The following is an 18684-nucleotide window of genomic DNA, read 5'->3' as shown; positions in this document are numbered from 1 at the left end:
TCTGAAGCTGAACTTCAAGCCCCTGGGCCAGCTCCCCCCTCTTTCACATCTATGTCCTCGGGTCTTGGATCCCCCTCTTCCTGGTATTTCCCACTCTGTTCCTCTTCCTCCTCTCGGCTCCCATCTACTGTTGCTTTGGGTTTCCTCTCTATTCCTCTGGGTTCGCCAGTCAGGCCTTTTCAGCACCATGAACAGCCCACTCTGTTTTTTTTTTTTTTTTTTTTTCCTCACTACCTTGAGAAATCCCTTTATTATTTCGCTCTTACTCTCAATGGTCTGCTGATACTAAGTTCCGAAATGTCTACAGAATGTATCCACTTGCTGAAATCAATGGCTACTTTCAGCCTAATGCCGGTTCCCATCACTCTGGAAACAGGCAATCAGCCCGCGTTCAAACACCATCATTCTCTGACCCTGCCATTACAGCACTCCTTCACAGCCCATTTTTCTGGCTTCCCCCATTGACTTCTAACCTCACGCTCTCCACTCTCACTGACACGATTCCCCGACATCCACAGCACCTTTGGGCAACTCTTCTTTAACAGTGCATCTTTGCTTAACATATTGCATGTCTGCTCACTCTCACACTCAGCAAACGGTCGTGAGTTCTTCTGCTCCGCTGTTGCTGAACTGGTGCCCAGTAAAGAAATGAGAAATAACGTCGACTGTTTTTAATTCTACTCCTTAAGGAAGAGATGCCAAGTTTTATGTGTTTTATTTTATTCTGTACTTTTCCAATCATTGGTCATCTTTAATATTGCACTGGAATACTGAGCACAAATCATATATTTAATCATAGCTAGCTTTCTTTACTAGATTGTAGCTTATGGTAGTACAGATATATCCTGATCCTCTTTCTATTTTCTGGTCTTTGCAAAGCATGTGGAAGGGACCCCCCCCCCCCGTATTTGGATACATTTTATTTGGATAGATTTTCAAAGGTTAAAATTATTTTATGCCTAAAATTACACCAATACAGTATGGGATACACTGGTTAGCTCTTGGTGATTAAAATCTCCGGTTGCTCATTAAGTTAATAAAGTGAAGGAAAAATTAATGAAGATGCTTACTTTTTAAAAAATATCTTTAATGCGAAATCCATACAATAATAACAAATTAAGTTTACAGGGAGCCCATAAGACCAATATGTCCATAGTGATGACGTCAAACGTTGCCTCTCCATTACCTCCTTCCCCACAAATGTTGGCATGTTCCCTCTATTTTCCATGGTAATATACCAAGCATAAATCACAACTTATCTAATTTTCTCCTGCCATAAAATTAAGTGCACACCACTATATGCAATGAGGCTAACAGTAGAAGTAATCCTTTAGCCTGTACAATCCTGAAAATAAAGATAATAAAGACGCCGTTGTATTTGATGCATGTAGAGCATAAAGGCCATGAGAACGCCATTTATTTGGCTGCATATTGCTTTACTTGACTATAGGCCACCTGCCATGGATAAAGTAATCGCTCAAAATATTATTTGTGCACCTTTCCTACCTTAAAAATTTTAAAGCTATAAGAAATGTTGAACTGAACAAAGATGTGTATTTCAGTAAAAGAGACAAAGAAGCTGAAAAAATAACAAAAAACAAAAAAAAATTGCTTCTTAGATGGGGTCTTTCTCTGAAATCTTGGTAAAAGCACTGTCAGAATGAAGGTGACATTTGCATATTTCGTAGGTGAACAATTTAAAACTTCAGTTAAACCCAAGGGAAGAATGCAACTAGGTAAAAAGTAGATTAAGATATTTGACAGCAGAAAATATTTGGCAAAGCTCCTAATTCTTATCCTCTCGAAGCTAAATATGAATTTTAATTAATGCTTTTGCCAATATCTTGACTCAAGCATTTTCTGTTGAAGGAATTATTGAAGGATTGACTAGAAGATGTTTGATGTGGCGATAAATATTTATGATCTGCTGACTGTATTTTTATATTATTCATTGGCTAAGTTCTTAGGACTCTTGCTTCCTTGGACCTGAGGCAATTAGAGATTTCAGATATCAGTTGATGTTCTTTCTCTCTGCTCCATAAGTAGGATTCAAAACATTCACAAGCCCTCAACAATCCTTGATTACTGTTTATGTAGAAAAGTTAGCGTGTCCATGCAATCAAAGTTAAAAATGCATTAAAGTGTTACATGTGTCTATGTGTTCTAGATCTAACAAAATGGACTCTGTTATTGAACTAGCCATAGGACTGATTGCCCTGTCTATAATTATGCCCATTGAAATTACGATTATTCATCAGTTAGTAATATCACTTCGTAAAATCAGTTCATTGCTTGTTGCAATCAATAAATGGTGATACACAATTCTAGTAGGTTTGCACATCCAAATTCATGGCAGCCAAGTTTCCAGGGCTTACAAATCTTATAAAATACCTTCAAATAAATTTTATCAATCTCTGTACTGCTAGATTGTTATGACCTGAGAGCTTTCTGTAGTGGCCCTCTTTGGAACCTGGGGCATTTCCTTTCATGCCCTTCTGATCTCCTTGCCTCATTGATTAGAGCATTCAAACTTGGTAATTCTATCACTAAGCAATTTTTTTATCCAACAGAAACTTAAAAAAATTAATAAGACTTGTGCCATAATAATCAAGTGTTTTAATGTTATGCCAAAATACTATGCAGACAAGGCAATCAAATAGGTAAGACTAGATAAACAAAATTACAAGTGTTTATACTCTAGGGCTTAAGGTCAATATGGTTAAGGTCATAAAGGTAACTAGACATTCACAGACTTAAAAGACAAGCACACAGAGATGTAGCAGCTAATCGTTTGTTGCTGTGGATCATGGGCTCTCTAAGCTATATGTGCTCTCCATCAGGTTATTTTAAGAATTGAAATGAGATCATGTCTATATAGTGATGGATTAGCATATAGTCATCACGCAGCACATAATAGTAGCTGTCATTATTAGCCAATAATCATTGCTCCCTGAGCTCCAACAGTATTCAATCAGCAGAAAGAGATTAAGAGACTGGGTTGTGCTAGCTAGACCCCAGAAAACCTAATGGCTTTCTAAAACTTTTATTCACCATACATTTATGATTGCTGCATTTCACTGTGATTTGCAGGAACTTGGTATAGAGTGTGACATAATTATGAAAGTAATACAATATTTAGGTTTTAAAGAAAATTATTTTATTGTTTCTGACTCTTTTTACAACAGCATTTTGCTGGAATACAAACTTTATTATAACCCATAGATAGCAATATGAGAATACAAGCAAATTTTGTTGGAATACAAATTTTATTATAACCCATAGATAGGAATATGAGAGTACAAACAAAAAGATCTGCTTTATAAATATACAGATGTATGATCAATAATGCTAAGTAGAAGAATAGGGCAGCTTACACTTTCCAGGGATAAGTCTCTAACTTAATCAGCTTCAGTAGGCTACATTAATTGTAACACTGGAAACAGCAAGTGATTTGATTGTTTTTTCTCTAATGTCATTTGTCTGTTGTGTCTGAGAAAAAAACAAAATTGTTGCATGTTTTCCTGAAATCCCTAGACTAATAGCATTATTTGTCCCATAAAAATCTATGGATAGTATCTCCCACAATGAGAAGTAATGAGGGGCACACCCCACGGAGGAGGTCCCACTTGTCCAGTATTAGAAATTGCTGCAGTGTTTTGCCCTTTCATTCCACAAATATCTAGATTCCAAAATCTCAGTGAAGCCAAGACAGTGTTTCCCATTTTGCCATGTGATTAAGAAGGATTTTTTTTTTGATTGGCAGGTCTTGATGTGTGTGACCCATTGAGTAAGCTGACCCCTGGATGTTCGTGTACAGCACTGCTCTTTCAAGGCTGAAATAGGAAATCAAAGGGTCCAAATTGAAACCATGACAGTCTGTCCACAAAAATTCACATCTATCCCCCTAAGAAGTGAGAGGGGCTCTCACATCAAACCTTAGACCAGTGTGTGTGTGAGTGTGTGTGTGTGTGTGTGTGCCTTTGTGTGTGTATGTGTGTGTGCCTATGCATGTGTGTGTGCCTTTGTTTGTGTGCATGTGTGTGTGCCTGTGCATGTGTGTGTGTGCCTGTGCATGTATGTATGTGTGTGCATGTGTGTGTGTGCCTGTGCATGTGTGTATGTGCATGTGCCTGTGTGTGTGTGTGTGCATGTGTGCATGTGTGTGTGTGTATAGAATATAGTCAAATCCCTAGCATGATGCTTTGTTCTTCTTGCCGGCCATTTTATCAGACTCAACAAGTTAATGCTGCAGTGCTTCTAAAATCCATACAGGAGAACTATTCTAGCAGCCCTCACCTCATTCTACAAGGCAGCAGGGGCTGTGTGATTTCTCAAAAATGAAGGAAGAGGGAGAGCAACCTAAGGAAGTGAGGTTAAGTCTTGTTGATTGGCCCCAGTGGAAGCACTGTCAGGACACTGGGTGTTGGAGATGGAGGCACAAAAGCGCTGACCCAGCAGCAGCTCCACCAAAAGACATCCTCCATCCATGTCTGGGGCCTCAGTCTCAGCACCCAGCTCCATTAGAGCAAACAGTACATTTTCCAAAAGCAATTCAAGCAAAGCGCTCGACACATTGTTGTCTGGAGTCTGAAAATGGAGTTTTCCCCTTCCTTCTTTTATATCGATTTCACAGTATCAAAAAAAAAAAATCTTTTTTTTTCCCCTCAGGATGAAAGTACTGCTCTACAGATCTTAAAAGTGTGGGTAGGCCAGGCAGCAAACACAAAACACACAATTACAAAAGCATGAAGCCATTTGGCAGGCGGCAGCAGTGTGAAATGAAATAGGTGCCTTCGTCCTCTCCATCTTCATAGTTCTTGCTCAGAGTGGCATGCAGGGGAAATAGAAGACACCATCGGAAACCTGACCAGGGAGAGTTCCCAGCTCCACCCTAGCCAGCTACCTCATCATTCTAGAGGTGGGGAAGAGGCAATTTCTAGCCACTTGATACAGTAGGTTAGAGTAAGATGAGATAATAATGAAAACCAATGTCACACCGGGTCCTAGAAGCTAAGTCTATTTTAAAAATTGTAGGAAGTCAGCAAGATGGTTCAGTGGGTAAAGGCACTAGCCATCAACTCTAGCAACCTAGCTCAATCCTCCCGACCTACCTAGGAGAGAACAACAACTCTTCCAGGTTATCCTCTGACCTAGAGAGAGAGAGAGAGAGAGAGAGAGAGAGAGAGAGAGAGAGAGAGAGAGACATGCACGTGCGCGCGCACACACACACAGAGAGCAAGAGAGAAACAGAGACAGAGACAGAGACAGAGACAGAGACAGAGGTTCTTTTAATTGTGCCTGTTCAGTTACTTCTGTTCGAGAACAAGGTTGTGGGTTTTGTTGGTTGGCTACATGTGGCTGAGCCCAGATGCCTGCTCACAATGCAGAGTGGCACTTAGGGAAAGTCTAGAAAACATTTAGCATGCTCTCATAAACTTTGGGATTTGAGATCATTTCAAAGGTAGTTTCTTTTGCACTTTATGCAGTTCCTCCAATAACGTATTTGTCACTTGGCTGTTTAAAATGCATTATATACTTTTTGAGAAATGACAGATTCACCCACCATTTATGCTACCAAATTCCAAAAGTGAGCAGGTTATTTAGAAAGCCTCCACTTTGGGGAACTTTGCAATAATAATTTTAAAAACAAAACAAAACAAAGCAAAAAAAAAAATGCTCTGTGCTTCTTTTTGTTGCTTTGCCTATACTTTTTATCTGAAATATTTTTTCATCTTTGCCAGATCAGCAGATAATCAGTGCTTTAGATTCCCTTACAATGTGTTTTTTATGTTCCTTTCAAGAAAATAAAATGCCCGGATTTAAATACATCACACCCCTCAATGCCAAACACAGAGGGAATGTAAATAGATCGCTGGACAAACGCACAGCTGTCAGAGTAATTGTTGCATGTGTGCTGATCAAACATAAAGCGGCATAAGGCAAGCTTTTAATTAGACATCTGCACCAGGTCATAGAGCAGAAGTGGTAAAATGTGATTAAGAAATCCTTCCCTCTTTTGCGAAGTGGCTACTGAATCATCCTATGGATGGGCTTAGAGAGAGTGTTCTTTGCCTACAGATAACACACTGCAGTCACTGGATGCTTTTGTAGAAAGTCCGAGGAAGCCGTCAGAGATGTGTCTATTTAGTGGTTCAATGGTACCACTGAAACCACCCAACGCTGTGCACATTATCAGATGCAAGACCTTCGAAGCTGCATCTTAGAAATTACCGTTTCTAATGTTTACATACGTGCGCATACGTGGTATATCACGATGGTTTCTGAGTGTCATGGGCTGCGATCCTCTGTCACTCCTCCAGCTCAGCGTCCCCCAAGCCCTCTTCCAAACAATGCATTGAGGATGACTGCAGAAAAATGGATGAGGTTATTGCCTCGGATTTCCCTGTTCATAATTATCTGCCTCACTGCCTCCCTCCATTAACTTAGCCAATCGAAAGAACGCTGCAGTTCATCTCTCAATTTTCACCCTCATGAACTGAAGATATTTTACCCAGCAGCCTGGCAGATAATAATTTGAAAAATATCCTTAAGTCAAAATATGGCCTGGACTGCTTGAAATTCTCAACACTTGCATTGAGGTCCTGGATTTGGTATCTGAATCTGACCCAATTATCACTGTGAATTCATAAGTTACTTAACCTCTCCCAAGCTCAGTGTTTGTGTATAAAGTAAAGATTGGACCATGTAAAGGTTGTGAATGCCAGATGAATACTAAGACTATTAAAAGAGTCACTGACTAGAGGCATTACATGTGCTGGTGGTATGGTTCAGCCATTGAAGGTTGTGCTATTGGGAATAAGTAATAGAGATGGTTACAAAGTGGTCAAAAAAAAAAACTAAAATGAAGCTGGCCTCGGAAGTGGCCATCAGTTTGTGAGTGGTCAAATACTAAAATGCAGATGTGGGATAGAGAGCACAGAGGCTGGGGGTGGGGGATTGTGTGTGTTGGGGGAGGGGCAGCTCAATGTCCAGGCTAACGCAGCAAAGAACTCGTGGCCAGAGGTGAGACATGATGAGGATATGCACCACCCGCCTTGGATATAACCCTGGAGAGTCTGTACTGGACTAATCACCAGGCACCAGAAGACAATGAGAAAAAGTATGTTGAACACGTGGGCTGGCGGCGAGTTCACAAGCAAGCCAACACATGATGGTGTCTGGGGCCCTGTAGCCTCTGTCACTGATACCCTCAGTGTGCACACTTATACACACCTCATGTCTCCTGGGAACTGAGACAATCCAGACCAGAAGAATCAAGAAGCATTAGAAAGGTCCCGTCTACTCCCCAAAATCAACTTGAGGTGCGATTAGCAGACCCTGTGATCCAATAAACTAAAATGGTTTCCCTTCCCTTCCCCAGCCCTGGTTATTACTGTGACACCAGGAAGCACAGCTAGAGACTCCTGCAGTGAGAGATTCCTGGGATACATGGGAATGGTGTAATGGCAGAGGGGTGGGAGTAAGGAAAGAAAGGAGAGGGGAGAGGGGGAGGAGAGGAGGAAAGGAGGGAGAGAGGGAGGGAAGGAGGAAGGAGGAAAGAAGGAAGGAAGGAAGGAAGGAAGGGAGGGAGGGAGGGAGGGAGGGAGGGAGGGAGGGAGGGAGGGAGGGAGGGAGGAGGGGATTTAAGAATAATCTAAGAACTGGAGTCAAAGGCTCCTGCCTTAGAATTTCAATGAAAAAGAAATACTTCGGTGGTTATCTGATTTGATGTTTACAGCACAATGCCTGGCTCGTGGTAGCAATGAAATACATGGAAACCTTTGCCGAAAAGTTACTGAATAAGTAGGACCAAACCTAGTTATTGTCATACCTGCATAAAAATCAACACCTCATGACTTTCAAGCAATTACATTTTCCATTATGCCACACATGACCTTAGGACACATTGCCCTTGGGACCCTGTTCCTCTTCCTGGGTTGCCTTGCCCAGCCTTGATCTGAGGGTTTATCCTTTGTCCTATTGTATCATATCTTGCAGAGTTCAGCTGACATCCCTGGAAGGCATACACTTTCAGGGGGTAGGGAGTGGATCTGGGGGAGAGGGGAAGAGATATGGGAGGGATGTAGGGGGAAGCTGCAGTTGGGGTGCATTGTATGAGAGAAGAATCAATAAAAAAAATTTAAAAGACACTATAAAGACAAGTTATTTTAATGTTTAAAGTTTGTTTCACCTCATCTTAATTTGTAATATCATTTATCATGCTTTATATTCAAACAATATTTTTATAGTTCCTATAACTTAAGCACCCGTTTTTATTCTTCAACCCAAATTTATTGGCATGAACAATAATTTTATCTTCGAAATAAGTTAACAAAATTATGAAAAGATCTACTGCCAAGATGGAATTCTCCTCAGACTGAAGTCTGATTTTGTAACTTTCATCTTAAAGAGGCTTTATAGGAATTTCAGAAACTATTTTCAAAAGAATAATGTTCCTGTCTTTGTAAGAATAGAAATGGAAATTTTTTTTAGCTGAAGAGATTAGATTTAGGTATAAGGGAAAAACTTCTGAGTAATAGAGATTAGATTTAGGTATAATGAAAAACTTCTGAGTAATAAAAGGCATAGAACCATTTTAACAAATTCATCAGGGAACATGGCACTGAGCAGTTTGCTTTCATGAGTATTTATGTGCTGGCCCTTCCCATTTGTGGGCAGACATGACCATGTGCTGAGGTGATCAGCTGTGGACGACGTGTGTGTTGTACCCACTGCTACAAGCATGGGTCATATGTTTCTTCTCCACCTGAGCCTTCTACCCCACCAACCACAGGGTGCTTACATTCCTGAACTGAAAACACATTTCTTTAAAGTGAATGAGAACATTGACAAGTAAATCAATGTCGATAAGCTCCAAAATGATGTGTCAACATGTGCTAGGTGGGTATTTGTGATCATTATAAAACAGTGAAAATGGATACCGAATGGAATCAAATTCTATGCCATAATAATATTTTAAATACTATTAAAATTAATGAGATCCAGAAAATACACTTTAATAAATTGCATTGGGTAAGAGGAAGAATTAACTTGTTTCGTACAGAGTGTATATAATTGGTAGGATGGACAGGGTTGATGAAAAAAATTTCTTTTATCTGAAAAATCTCTGACTTGATTAAAAGAAAAACATAGAAACACTAATTCAGAGGTATTGAGTTCAGTTTTGATATCTTTTCTAGTTTTCCTCTATTCCCATCACTTTATTCAATGAAAATCTACCTAACATGTAAAGAGTTTCCAACATGGTGCTGATATAATATTCTACACATAGTACAGAAAGCTTAGAAAAGGCAGAACACCACCGATATATAGTTAAGGCTGAGATTTATAGCCACAAGCATATGGTAACAGAGATTTCATTGCAAATAGTACAAGACGTCCTTGAAGAAGTAGAAGAGATGAACATGTTGAGATAAACGTATCCATTAAACTGGAGGGTAGAGGATAGGAGATCCCACCTGAATAGTGAGCTTCAAGGTATGAGTTATAAGCAGTATAATGATACTGGTTTCCCACAGTAGTGATCTGCTGGGCATAGAAGACAGAAATAAGGTCAACAGACTATAGATAAAGGGTAGGATAAGGCAGATATGGCTGTCAAGTATATTTAACATCGTAGATTAGACTATGAGAAGAGTATTGATCAAGAATTCAATCATTCTAGTCGGGTCCACAGAGGTAGTTAAGGAAAGCAGATGCAACATGAGAGACACAAGAAGGGAAGATTCTTTAGTCTACAGTGACTCAAAGAATGTGGGAGTAGAGGGACTCAGCATAAAAATAACTCTAATTTAAACAATGCTTCGTCAAGAGTGTTCTCTTTTATTGCTAAAATGATGAGGTGTCCAGGAAATATCCACTGATATATATTTATCTCCATGACTAAGACAGAACCAAATTACTTTAGAACATTTTTTCATATATAACAATAGCTTTAAACCCCTTTTCTCTTACCTGTACGTAAAAACCTCATGATCGGGTATCAGATCTTTGTGAGACCACACCAGTGGAGGTCATTGTATTCATCTGTCACATCGCTCTGACCTTAAGTCAATATTCCTAGAACTGCCTGTCTTGAATCAGGCTGTAAGTGAATATATAATGGGTAACCTTCCAGGCAGTGAAAAGATGTGTTTAGCTTTCCAAAGAAATGCATCCTTATATTTGTGTGGAGAATCTTTCCTCAGTAAAAACATTCTCACAGCAAGATCTCATTTTCACAGTAAACCTGAAAAGGCAGAAATGAAAGCAATATTTTAATTTCCAGCTTATGAAGGAAGAAAGAGAGATTCAGAAACCAAGTGACTCCTTTACAACTCTCCTTCTGAAACAGGCAAGCAGGTTGGCACTAGAGCTAGCCACCTCTGCCTGTGCTCTTAAATCCAGTCTATCTTAGAAATTGGCTTGGAACACTGTAGGATGACACATGACACATGCCAGGTGGCTTCTATTTTGTTTTGCAACATGTAAATGACATCCATACAGCACAGTCTATGAATAACCTGCCTCGTCCATTCCACCTAAACAAGCACATTTGCACGAATCACCATCTATAGCAGTTTTTGATATGATACATTATCTGGGCAACCGAATGTTGTCAAAGAGTTAGATAGCTTTTCAATAACTCAACTCTCATCTTTTACCTTCAAAAATTTGTTTTTCCCCTAGTAAAGAGAAATCTACAGTATTTTTCATCAGTTGCTTGTTTGGTGATTTGAAAAACTATTTTTGCATATTTAAAGGCAGTATTACAAAGAACCATAAATAGTTCTTGTTAATTACCACATAACTGTTCTTTAGACATGAAGAGAACTAGTTCCTTTTCCTGGAGAATACCAGAAGAACAGAGAGATAGATTAAGTACCTGAGGACTGAGGGTTGTGAACTGTGCTTAAAGTTAGTGACAGCCTTAGAGTAAAGTGGCATCTGTCACCTTCCTGCCTTTTACTTATTCACTCAGAATCAATCACTTCTATAATCATTTGTCTATGACTGTGGTTAGAATATCTCAATTGGGCCACCCTAGTTTTTCAGAAGGATATTGTCTAGGACAAATAACTACAGGAGTAGCAACCATATTTTCATAAAGATGTACAGTCACAAGCCTTGTCACCTGTATTATCTAATTATTAGTTATTTCCTAGACAATCATAAGTTGTTTCTTCATCATTTAAAAGAAATATGTCACATCCTTGCGTTAAATCAAATTCCTGGTAAATAACAGGACTGGAACTCAGTCTTCTGCCTCGCTATCCCAAGTCATCACACTATACCAGGCAGTCTCGTCAACACACAGAAAATGTTGGGTCCAAAATAAAGATAGGTAGGTAGGTAAATGATACATGGATGGATGGATGGATGGATGGATGGATGGATGGATGGATGGATGGATGGATGATGAGTGGTTTGTGGATGGACAGATGGTGGATATATGGATGATGGATGGATGAAAGATGATAGATGGATAATGGGTAGGTGGATAGATGATGGATAGATGGATGGATCATAGATAGATTAATGGATCTTAGACGGATGGATGATGGATTAATAAATGGATCATGAATGGTTGGATGGATGGATGGATGGATGGATGGATGGATGGATGGATGGGCGGAAGAGGAGATGAGATGTGCCCAAGAGCACATCTTGTCCACCCTAGCAATCTGGGGAATTATAATTAAGGGCAAGATGTGACAGAGCAGTAGAACAATTATCTAGCATGTGACAGTCCCTGCCCTTAATCTTAAGCACCAAATAGTGCCAGAGGTTGGGATGGAAGTGGGGAGAGGAGGAGAGAAAATAGCCTGTGTGTCTCTGGCACTTTTTCTAGGACTCTGAGATGAATAGAGTTAGTTTAAAATGATGTCTAGGCATTCCCAGCTATTCCCCTCAAGCAAGAAAGCCCAAGAGCAGGGGATGAAGAGCCGCTCTAGCCTTCAGTTGTGGGTTTGATGCACCCTTTCCAATGGGTGGAAGTGTGCTATCATCCTTTTACTCACATAGGCTACAGAACTTTCTAACAGTAAGCCTACCCTGGGTCATTTGGCAATATCTGTTGAGCCTTTCTACCAATCTACCTATTTCGTTAGAATTTCTGGTTGCTTCACATTTAGGAAAAATGGCTGTTAATCAAACCAACAATGTTGAGGGCATTTTTCTTAGGAATTCTTCCTCCTATAACTACTCATTTATAAGTACATCGGATATATATATATATACATATATATATATATATATATATATATATAAACCTAAAACTGTATTTAGTTTTTTTTTAATTTTTGGTGTTTGCTGTCTCAGTAGATGAGGATATCTGAGAGAGAAATCCTTGGTCACTTGTACTACGCAGTTCAGAACTCCATCAGTAAATAAATAGATGTCTATTGAGTTGCCCTCTGACAATCTACAAGAGCATAGCTTTCCCTCCTCATATACTCCTCAGCATCACCAGCCACAATTTTAAGTTTCAAGTTCAATTTTCAAGTATTATGGTTCATGGAGATAAAAATACCCACCTATGATAGAACCAGTCTCCAAAAATAAAGTTGTTATTCATGAATAATTTAAGAAACCTTAAAACAATTACCTCAAACAACTGTGTCTTTTAGATTTAAAGGAGAAATCGTTTTAACAGTTATAGTTTATAGTGAATGATTTGTAATTCATAGTATTTCTAAGTTCATAAAGTTCTGCTTCTAACCAGGAGACTTCTATAAGCCTGTGATAACTCACTTGGGAAAGAGAACAAATGTTGCTGAAATAATTTTTCCACGATAAGAGACTGGGTCCACAGCAGCTCCCTGTCAGGCAGGGTCCTCAGTCCCCACCACCCATGGTGCCTGCACTCTTACTGCGGTCAGACACGGCGCCTAGCCAGGTTCTTCCCCTTCTCATTCAGTTCTCATGGTGCCTCCGCAAACCTTTAAACACCAGAGCTTTCCTTAACATCCGAAATTTATGGCTATAACTTCTCAACAGTTTGAAATTTCTTTGATTTTAGTTACACTAAAATGGAAAGGAAAAGAAAAACAAAACATATGTTTCTTCAATGTACAAATTCTTCTAACTTTGTTCCTTCCTGATCCTGACTATGGGGTTGCTTCCAAGCTTCAAGAATAACCAAGCAGCACCTTTTTCAGCATTTGCCTGTTCTCCCGTTGGCAGACCTCCGTGTCCTTGAGTCACCTACAAGAATTGAAGTATTACTGTAACTGATTTCTCACTGTTTACTGAGAAGCAGAGAACTCTTTCAGTGTTCTCATCAATAATTCCATTTCTCTATGTCAATGTTAATTGAACTTACCTCATGTTGTCAATCTCTCCTTTTTTTTCTTTGCAGGTGATGTCATTGTCTATATTAATGAAGTTTGTGTCCTTGGACACACTCATGCAGATGTTGTCAAACTTTTCCAGTCTGTTCCTATTGGTCAGAGTGTCAACTTGGTGTTGTGTCGTGGCTACCCTTTGCCCTTTGATCCTGAAGATCCTGCTAACAGCATGGTGCCACCCCTTGCAATAATGGAGAGGCCACCTCCGGTGATGGTCAACGGAAGACATAACTATGAAACCTATTTGGAATACATTTCTCGGACCTCACAGTCAGTCCCAGATATTACAGACCGGCCGCCTCACTCTTTGCACCCCATGCCAGCCGATGGCCAGCTAGATGGCACGTATCCACCACCCGTCCATGACGACAATGTGTCTATGGCTTCGTCCGGAGCCACTCAAGCTGAACTTATGACCTTAACCATTGTGAAAGGTGCCCAGGGATTTGGCTTTACTATTGCCGACAGCCCCACGGGACAGCGGGTGAAACAAATACTTGACATTCAGGGTTGCCCTGGGTTGTGTGAAGGAGACCTCATTGTTGAGATCAACCAACAGAATGTACAGCACCTGAGCCATACAGAAGTCGTGGATATTCTGAAGGACTGCTCCGTTGGAAGCGAGACTTCTTTAATCATCCATCGAGGAGGTAAGATAAGCCCAGACGGGAACTATAATGCGTGGCTAGATTAGAAGAAATTTTTATAGTATTATTGTTCAAGTGACGTTTTCTATAAAATCATGCCTCAAAAATAAAAAATTGATGAAAGAGGCAGGGAGACAAATGTGAATTTAGGATCCAGATTGCTGAATATTTGCAATGCTCCCTTTACATTACACACTATGTTAGTAGTGCTTTCGGGCTTACCGACATAGCAATATGGATTTGTAAAGAATAAGCACCAGCTATGGACGTGGTATGTTTTGTCACAAAGGTCAGTCGTGTGGATCTCAGTCTGTGCCTGTTGAGTTACTGAGAAGCCTGCTTTCTAAAGGAAACCATATTAGAAATTGTGTGTGTGTGGTGTGTGGTGGTGGTGGGGGGGGGGGGGGTTCGAGGCCAGCAGTGGGGAGGCCAACCAGCTCCTACAAATGCAAGTGTTCTGATAATCCTTATAAGGATCACTGAGAGCTGGATTCCAATAAAATAAATAAGTGTGGATGGAAATATCCCACTACTGTGGGACACAAGTATCCACCATTGAGGATAACTATGTCTGCCATGAACCAGGTAGAAAGTGATAGAATGAGGTCAGGACTGGGAGCTCCAAGAAGAGTGTGGGATAGAACGTGAGAGAACGCTGGGAGCCTCTGGACCTCTTGTCTCTAGTTTTTGTAAGAAAATGAATGGAGCAGAGCAAAGGGCCCGTCCATACTTCTCTGTTGATGTAAAGGACGTGGTGCAGACTGACACCCGATTTCCATCCCTACATAGGACTTGGGACCTGAAGTCCTTGGTTCTCAGCTATATGATGGTCACAGCAGTGTTGCATTGCCACGCCAACTCATGGGGGGCAGTCATGCACAAAAATCCTGTGTGGTTAAACATATGTGATCTCCTGTTCACGGCTCTCAAAACAGCATGGGAAGCCTCTTATTTTTAAATGCAAGTAAAAAAAAAAGTCAGAGCTGAAAGAAGTACCATTTATGATTTATGTGGCCCTTTCTTTAGCTTTTTTTCCCCTCAGGGAAATATTATATTGTTGATTCACCAAATACTGTGCATTTGTGAGCAGCACTGTACCAAGTTCCCATTACCAAGGGAAAATTAATAGGATAACAAAATAATCACACATTTCTCCTTCTTGGGCATTGTTATAAAATAGCACGTGGATTTTGGTAATTAACTGTTGACAGCATATTTTGATTTCTTACACAGCTTGTTTAAGACTAATAGAAACGTTTCTAATTTAAACAGACGTATATTGCTAATGTTCAATTGAAAACTCAAATTTTGGACAATATTTCTAATATTAAGTGGTATAGCTGAGAATTGCTGTATTGTAGCCATTGTTTGGCTCACAGAAAGAAATTTAAACACTTTTTTATATATAAAATGGCTTCTTTTGAATTGTGGCTTATCAGGAAAAATGCTTTGAAATCCTTGCTATTACTGTAATGTGTGCCTTTCTGGAAGCAGGCTATTGTGTGTGCGCATGCGCTCAGCTGGCATCTCGATCTTCCGGCTCCCCCTTCTGATCCCTCCGCCTCTCTGATCGCTCACTTAGACGGCTAGTCATGAGACTTCTGTCTGCTACTCTTTGTTTGTGTGGGTGTGGGTGAAGCCTTTGCTTTCTCCCTAGTGCAGAACTGTGGAATCTGGAAGACCTTGCTAGAAACATTTGGAGGTTACCGGAATTCTACAGCACGCACTTTCCTCTGAAGGCAGCAGGAGCGCGCACCACCGTGTTTGTGCTATGGCCTTCGTGTTGATTATCTGGTTTTGGCTTCTCAGAAGCTCCATGGCCTCATTCCAGGACCATGGTTGATGGTCCTCTTTGTTAGTGTCTTTGTAATTATAAAGCAATGATTCAGGCAGTTGATATTTTTAATAACTAATTCCGAAAGCACACAACCAAAAGTAATTCCTACGCTACCTGATCTTCCATTCTTTCGTAGAGGCAAGCATGCTTAAGTATGCTGACTGGTTGGCACATATATAAACCATATACTCTGATAAGGACGGAATGGCATCATGTATGTGTGTGTTTTACTCTAAAATGTCTTGGTTAGAAGGCTATAGTTAGCTGGTTAGACATGGACCATGTGGTATCATTTATATGCTTGCCATTTGTCAACCGCAGGTATATAGTTCATTGCGTTCTTCCAACATGGCATAGCTGCATAATGAGCACATCCCTCTTAGAGCATCCATCACCCCAAGCTCCCTCAGATGAGCTTGTCACCAGTTCTTCTCCTACTGTCAGCCGCAAAGAACCAATAATCTGCTTCTCTCAATAGCGTCGCCTTTCAATAATATTTTTATGGCTCACATCATGCAGTACGCCGTAGTGCTTTATTTAGCATAATGCTATTGAGAATCACCTGACAGACAGACATGGATGAAAAGATTGTTTCTCTTACCGCCCTTTAGTATTCAGTGGACCTTTTATTAATCTACTCACTGTGGGTGGTTATTTGAATCATTTTCATCTCTGGGCATTTATGAATAATATATTTATGAACTTTTGGATTCAACTGTTTTCTTGTGCAGATGTTCTCATTTTGGGGAGTAGATAGGCAGAAATGGTTTTGCTGTATTATATTAAATATACATTTAAGCTGCTAATAAATTGTCTAAATGGCTTTCAAAATGGCTAACTTTTATATTCCCTTAGCAATGTCTGAGACTTCCAGTTTCTGCCCAGTGTTTCTCACATTTGGTTTAATAAATCTTCGGTGCAGTCACTTTATTGGTAGTGTACTTACAGATACTTTTTCATGGTTTCAATTTACATTTCTCTCATCTTTTCACATTTTTACGTGTTTATCCACATTCGTAAACTTTTTAGTTACATATGCCATTAAGTATTTTCCCAGTTCTATATTGAACTATTTATCACTTTTTCTTCCTTTTTCTTTTTTTGTTTTGTACTGAGAATTGAGCCTGATGCGTGCAAGATGAGTCTCTGTCGCATCTCTAACACAGCCCTGTTTGTCATTCTAAGTTACAAAAGCTCAATGCATATACAAATCGGAGCTGTGTTTTAAGACAGATGATTTATAAATGCTTCCTTCAGGTCTGCCCATGGCTTATCTATCCATTGTCTTCTTGGTGCCTTTGAAACAGAAACACAGGATGTTTAGATTGGTTGAAGTTAAGTGGACCAGACTCAGTTTAACATGGGTCATTTGTTGTAGCATCTTTGCTTAACCTAAGATCACAAAGTTTTTCCTGTGTTTTCTTCTAGAAATTCTAAAGCTTTAGTGCCTATATTTAACTCTAAACCAATTTAAAGTTAATTCTTATGTAGTATTGTGGACTTAATTTCATTTTATTTTTTGCACAAATATAAGCAACTGTTCTAGCACTGTTTGCTAGGAAAACCACAAAACCAATTATTTGTTATTGACTGTCCTTGGCTCTTGAGATGAAAATGAACTCACAGAGATGTTTGTTTCCAAAACCTCTATTCAGTCCCCTCGTCTGCATGCATATTCTTATGTTAACGCAACACTTTCTAGATTACAGTGGCTTTATGTTAAATCTTGAAATCAATGTGAGTCCTCCAAATTTTTCTCCTGCACAAAATTGTTTTGGCTCTTCCTGTTCTTTCATTTGCATATAAATACAGACGATAGTATTAAATTAAAATTGGCCTTTTTAATATCAAGTTTTAATAAATGCTTAGAATTTCATATGTGCCTCCAGTGTATTTTGATCCCGTGTATTCTTGAGCCCTCCCTAACTTCTCCCAGACCTTCCCCATCTCTCCTCTCTATCCCAATTTCATTCCCCCTCCACCTTTTAGTAACCCTCCACTTCAAATTAGCATTACCCATACACTAAACATGATTGACCTTAGATACCTTAAAGAAAACTGACTCTCCCTCTCAAGAAGCCATCAGGCGGTCAATAACTCTTCAGTTAGGATCAAAGGCTCCTGAGCCCCTAACCCTTTCACCCAAGAATGCTGACAAGCTTGATTTTGTGTAGATCTCATGTAGGCAAACGTATGTGCTGAGGTCATGAGAACAGTTGTCCTGTCCAGAACATACTATTTTGCTTGGATCCTCTCCGACCTCTAATTCTTAAAATCTTTCTATCCCTCCTTTTGAAATGTCCCCTGGCCTTGGGACTCAGAAAGTATGATACAGATGTTCCATCTGTGACTTGGTACTCTGTTAACCCCAAAAATGGGCAGAGAAAGACTACTGTAGGCCCGCATCTGCGTGTGCCAGGTGTGGGGGAATGGGGGGGGGAGTAACCCATGTCCCACCAGAGCTCAAGACACTGGGTAGGCAGACACGGGGAATTGGACTGCATGTGTCCCCAAGCCACGGGGTGGGCGACTGGTAATGAGAAGCCTCGAGACCCCAGTCCCTGGGGGTGGGGAAGGTGCAGTATTGGGGTTCTCAGTATTGGATACCCCAGATGCTATTGGATGTCATGGAAGAGCTGAGAACAGGGTTGGGGGCCCTGGGGGCTTTGGCCCAAGACCGAAGGGAAAAGGGGGGCGCCGGGTAGGCTCTGGCTGATTCCCAAGTGGGCGAGAGTCCTTGGTCTGGTCTGGTGGCTGCTGAAAGCTTGGCTTAGTAGGTAACCATGGCTGGAACACTGAGGGGTTTCCCGCAGGAGGTTAGGTGCCGCTCATTGGAGGGAAACCTGCTACA

General features: G+C 40.3%; 1 protein-coding gene across 2 annotated transcripts in view; it reads left to right on the top strand.

The window, feature by feature from the left end:
* Positions 1 to 18684, top strand: part of Magi2 (membrane associated guanylate kinase, WW and PDZ domain containing 2) — a 1455128-nt gene that overhangs the window by 1198272 nt on the left and 238172 nt on the right. For both annotated transcript variants that reach the window (XM_052173111.1, XM_052173110.1), the window contains exon 10: positions 13361 to 13999. In XM_052173111.1, the coding sequence (XP_052029071.1) occupies positions 13361 to 13999 (639 nt within the window). The remainder of the gene's footprint in view (positions 1 to 13360; positions 14000 to 18684) is intronic.

The sequence above is a fragment of the Apodemus sylvaticus genome, chromosome 2 (genome assembly GCF_947179515.1).
Source record: "Apodemus sylvaticus chromosome 2, mApoSyl1.1, whole genome shotgun sequence".
Taxonomy (NCBI): Eukaryota; Metazoa; Chordata; class Mammalia; order Rodentia; family Muridae; genus Apodemus; species Apodemus sylvaticus.
The sequence above is the reverse complement of the archived record's forward strand: the minus strand, read 5'-3'. Positions and strand labels throughout refer to the sequence as shown.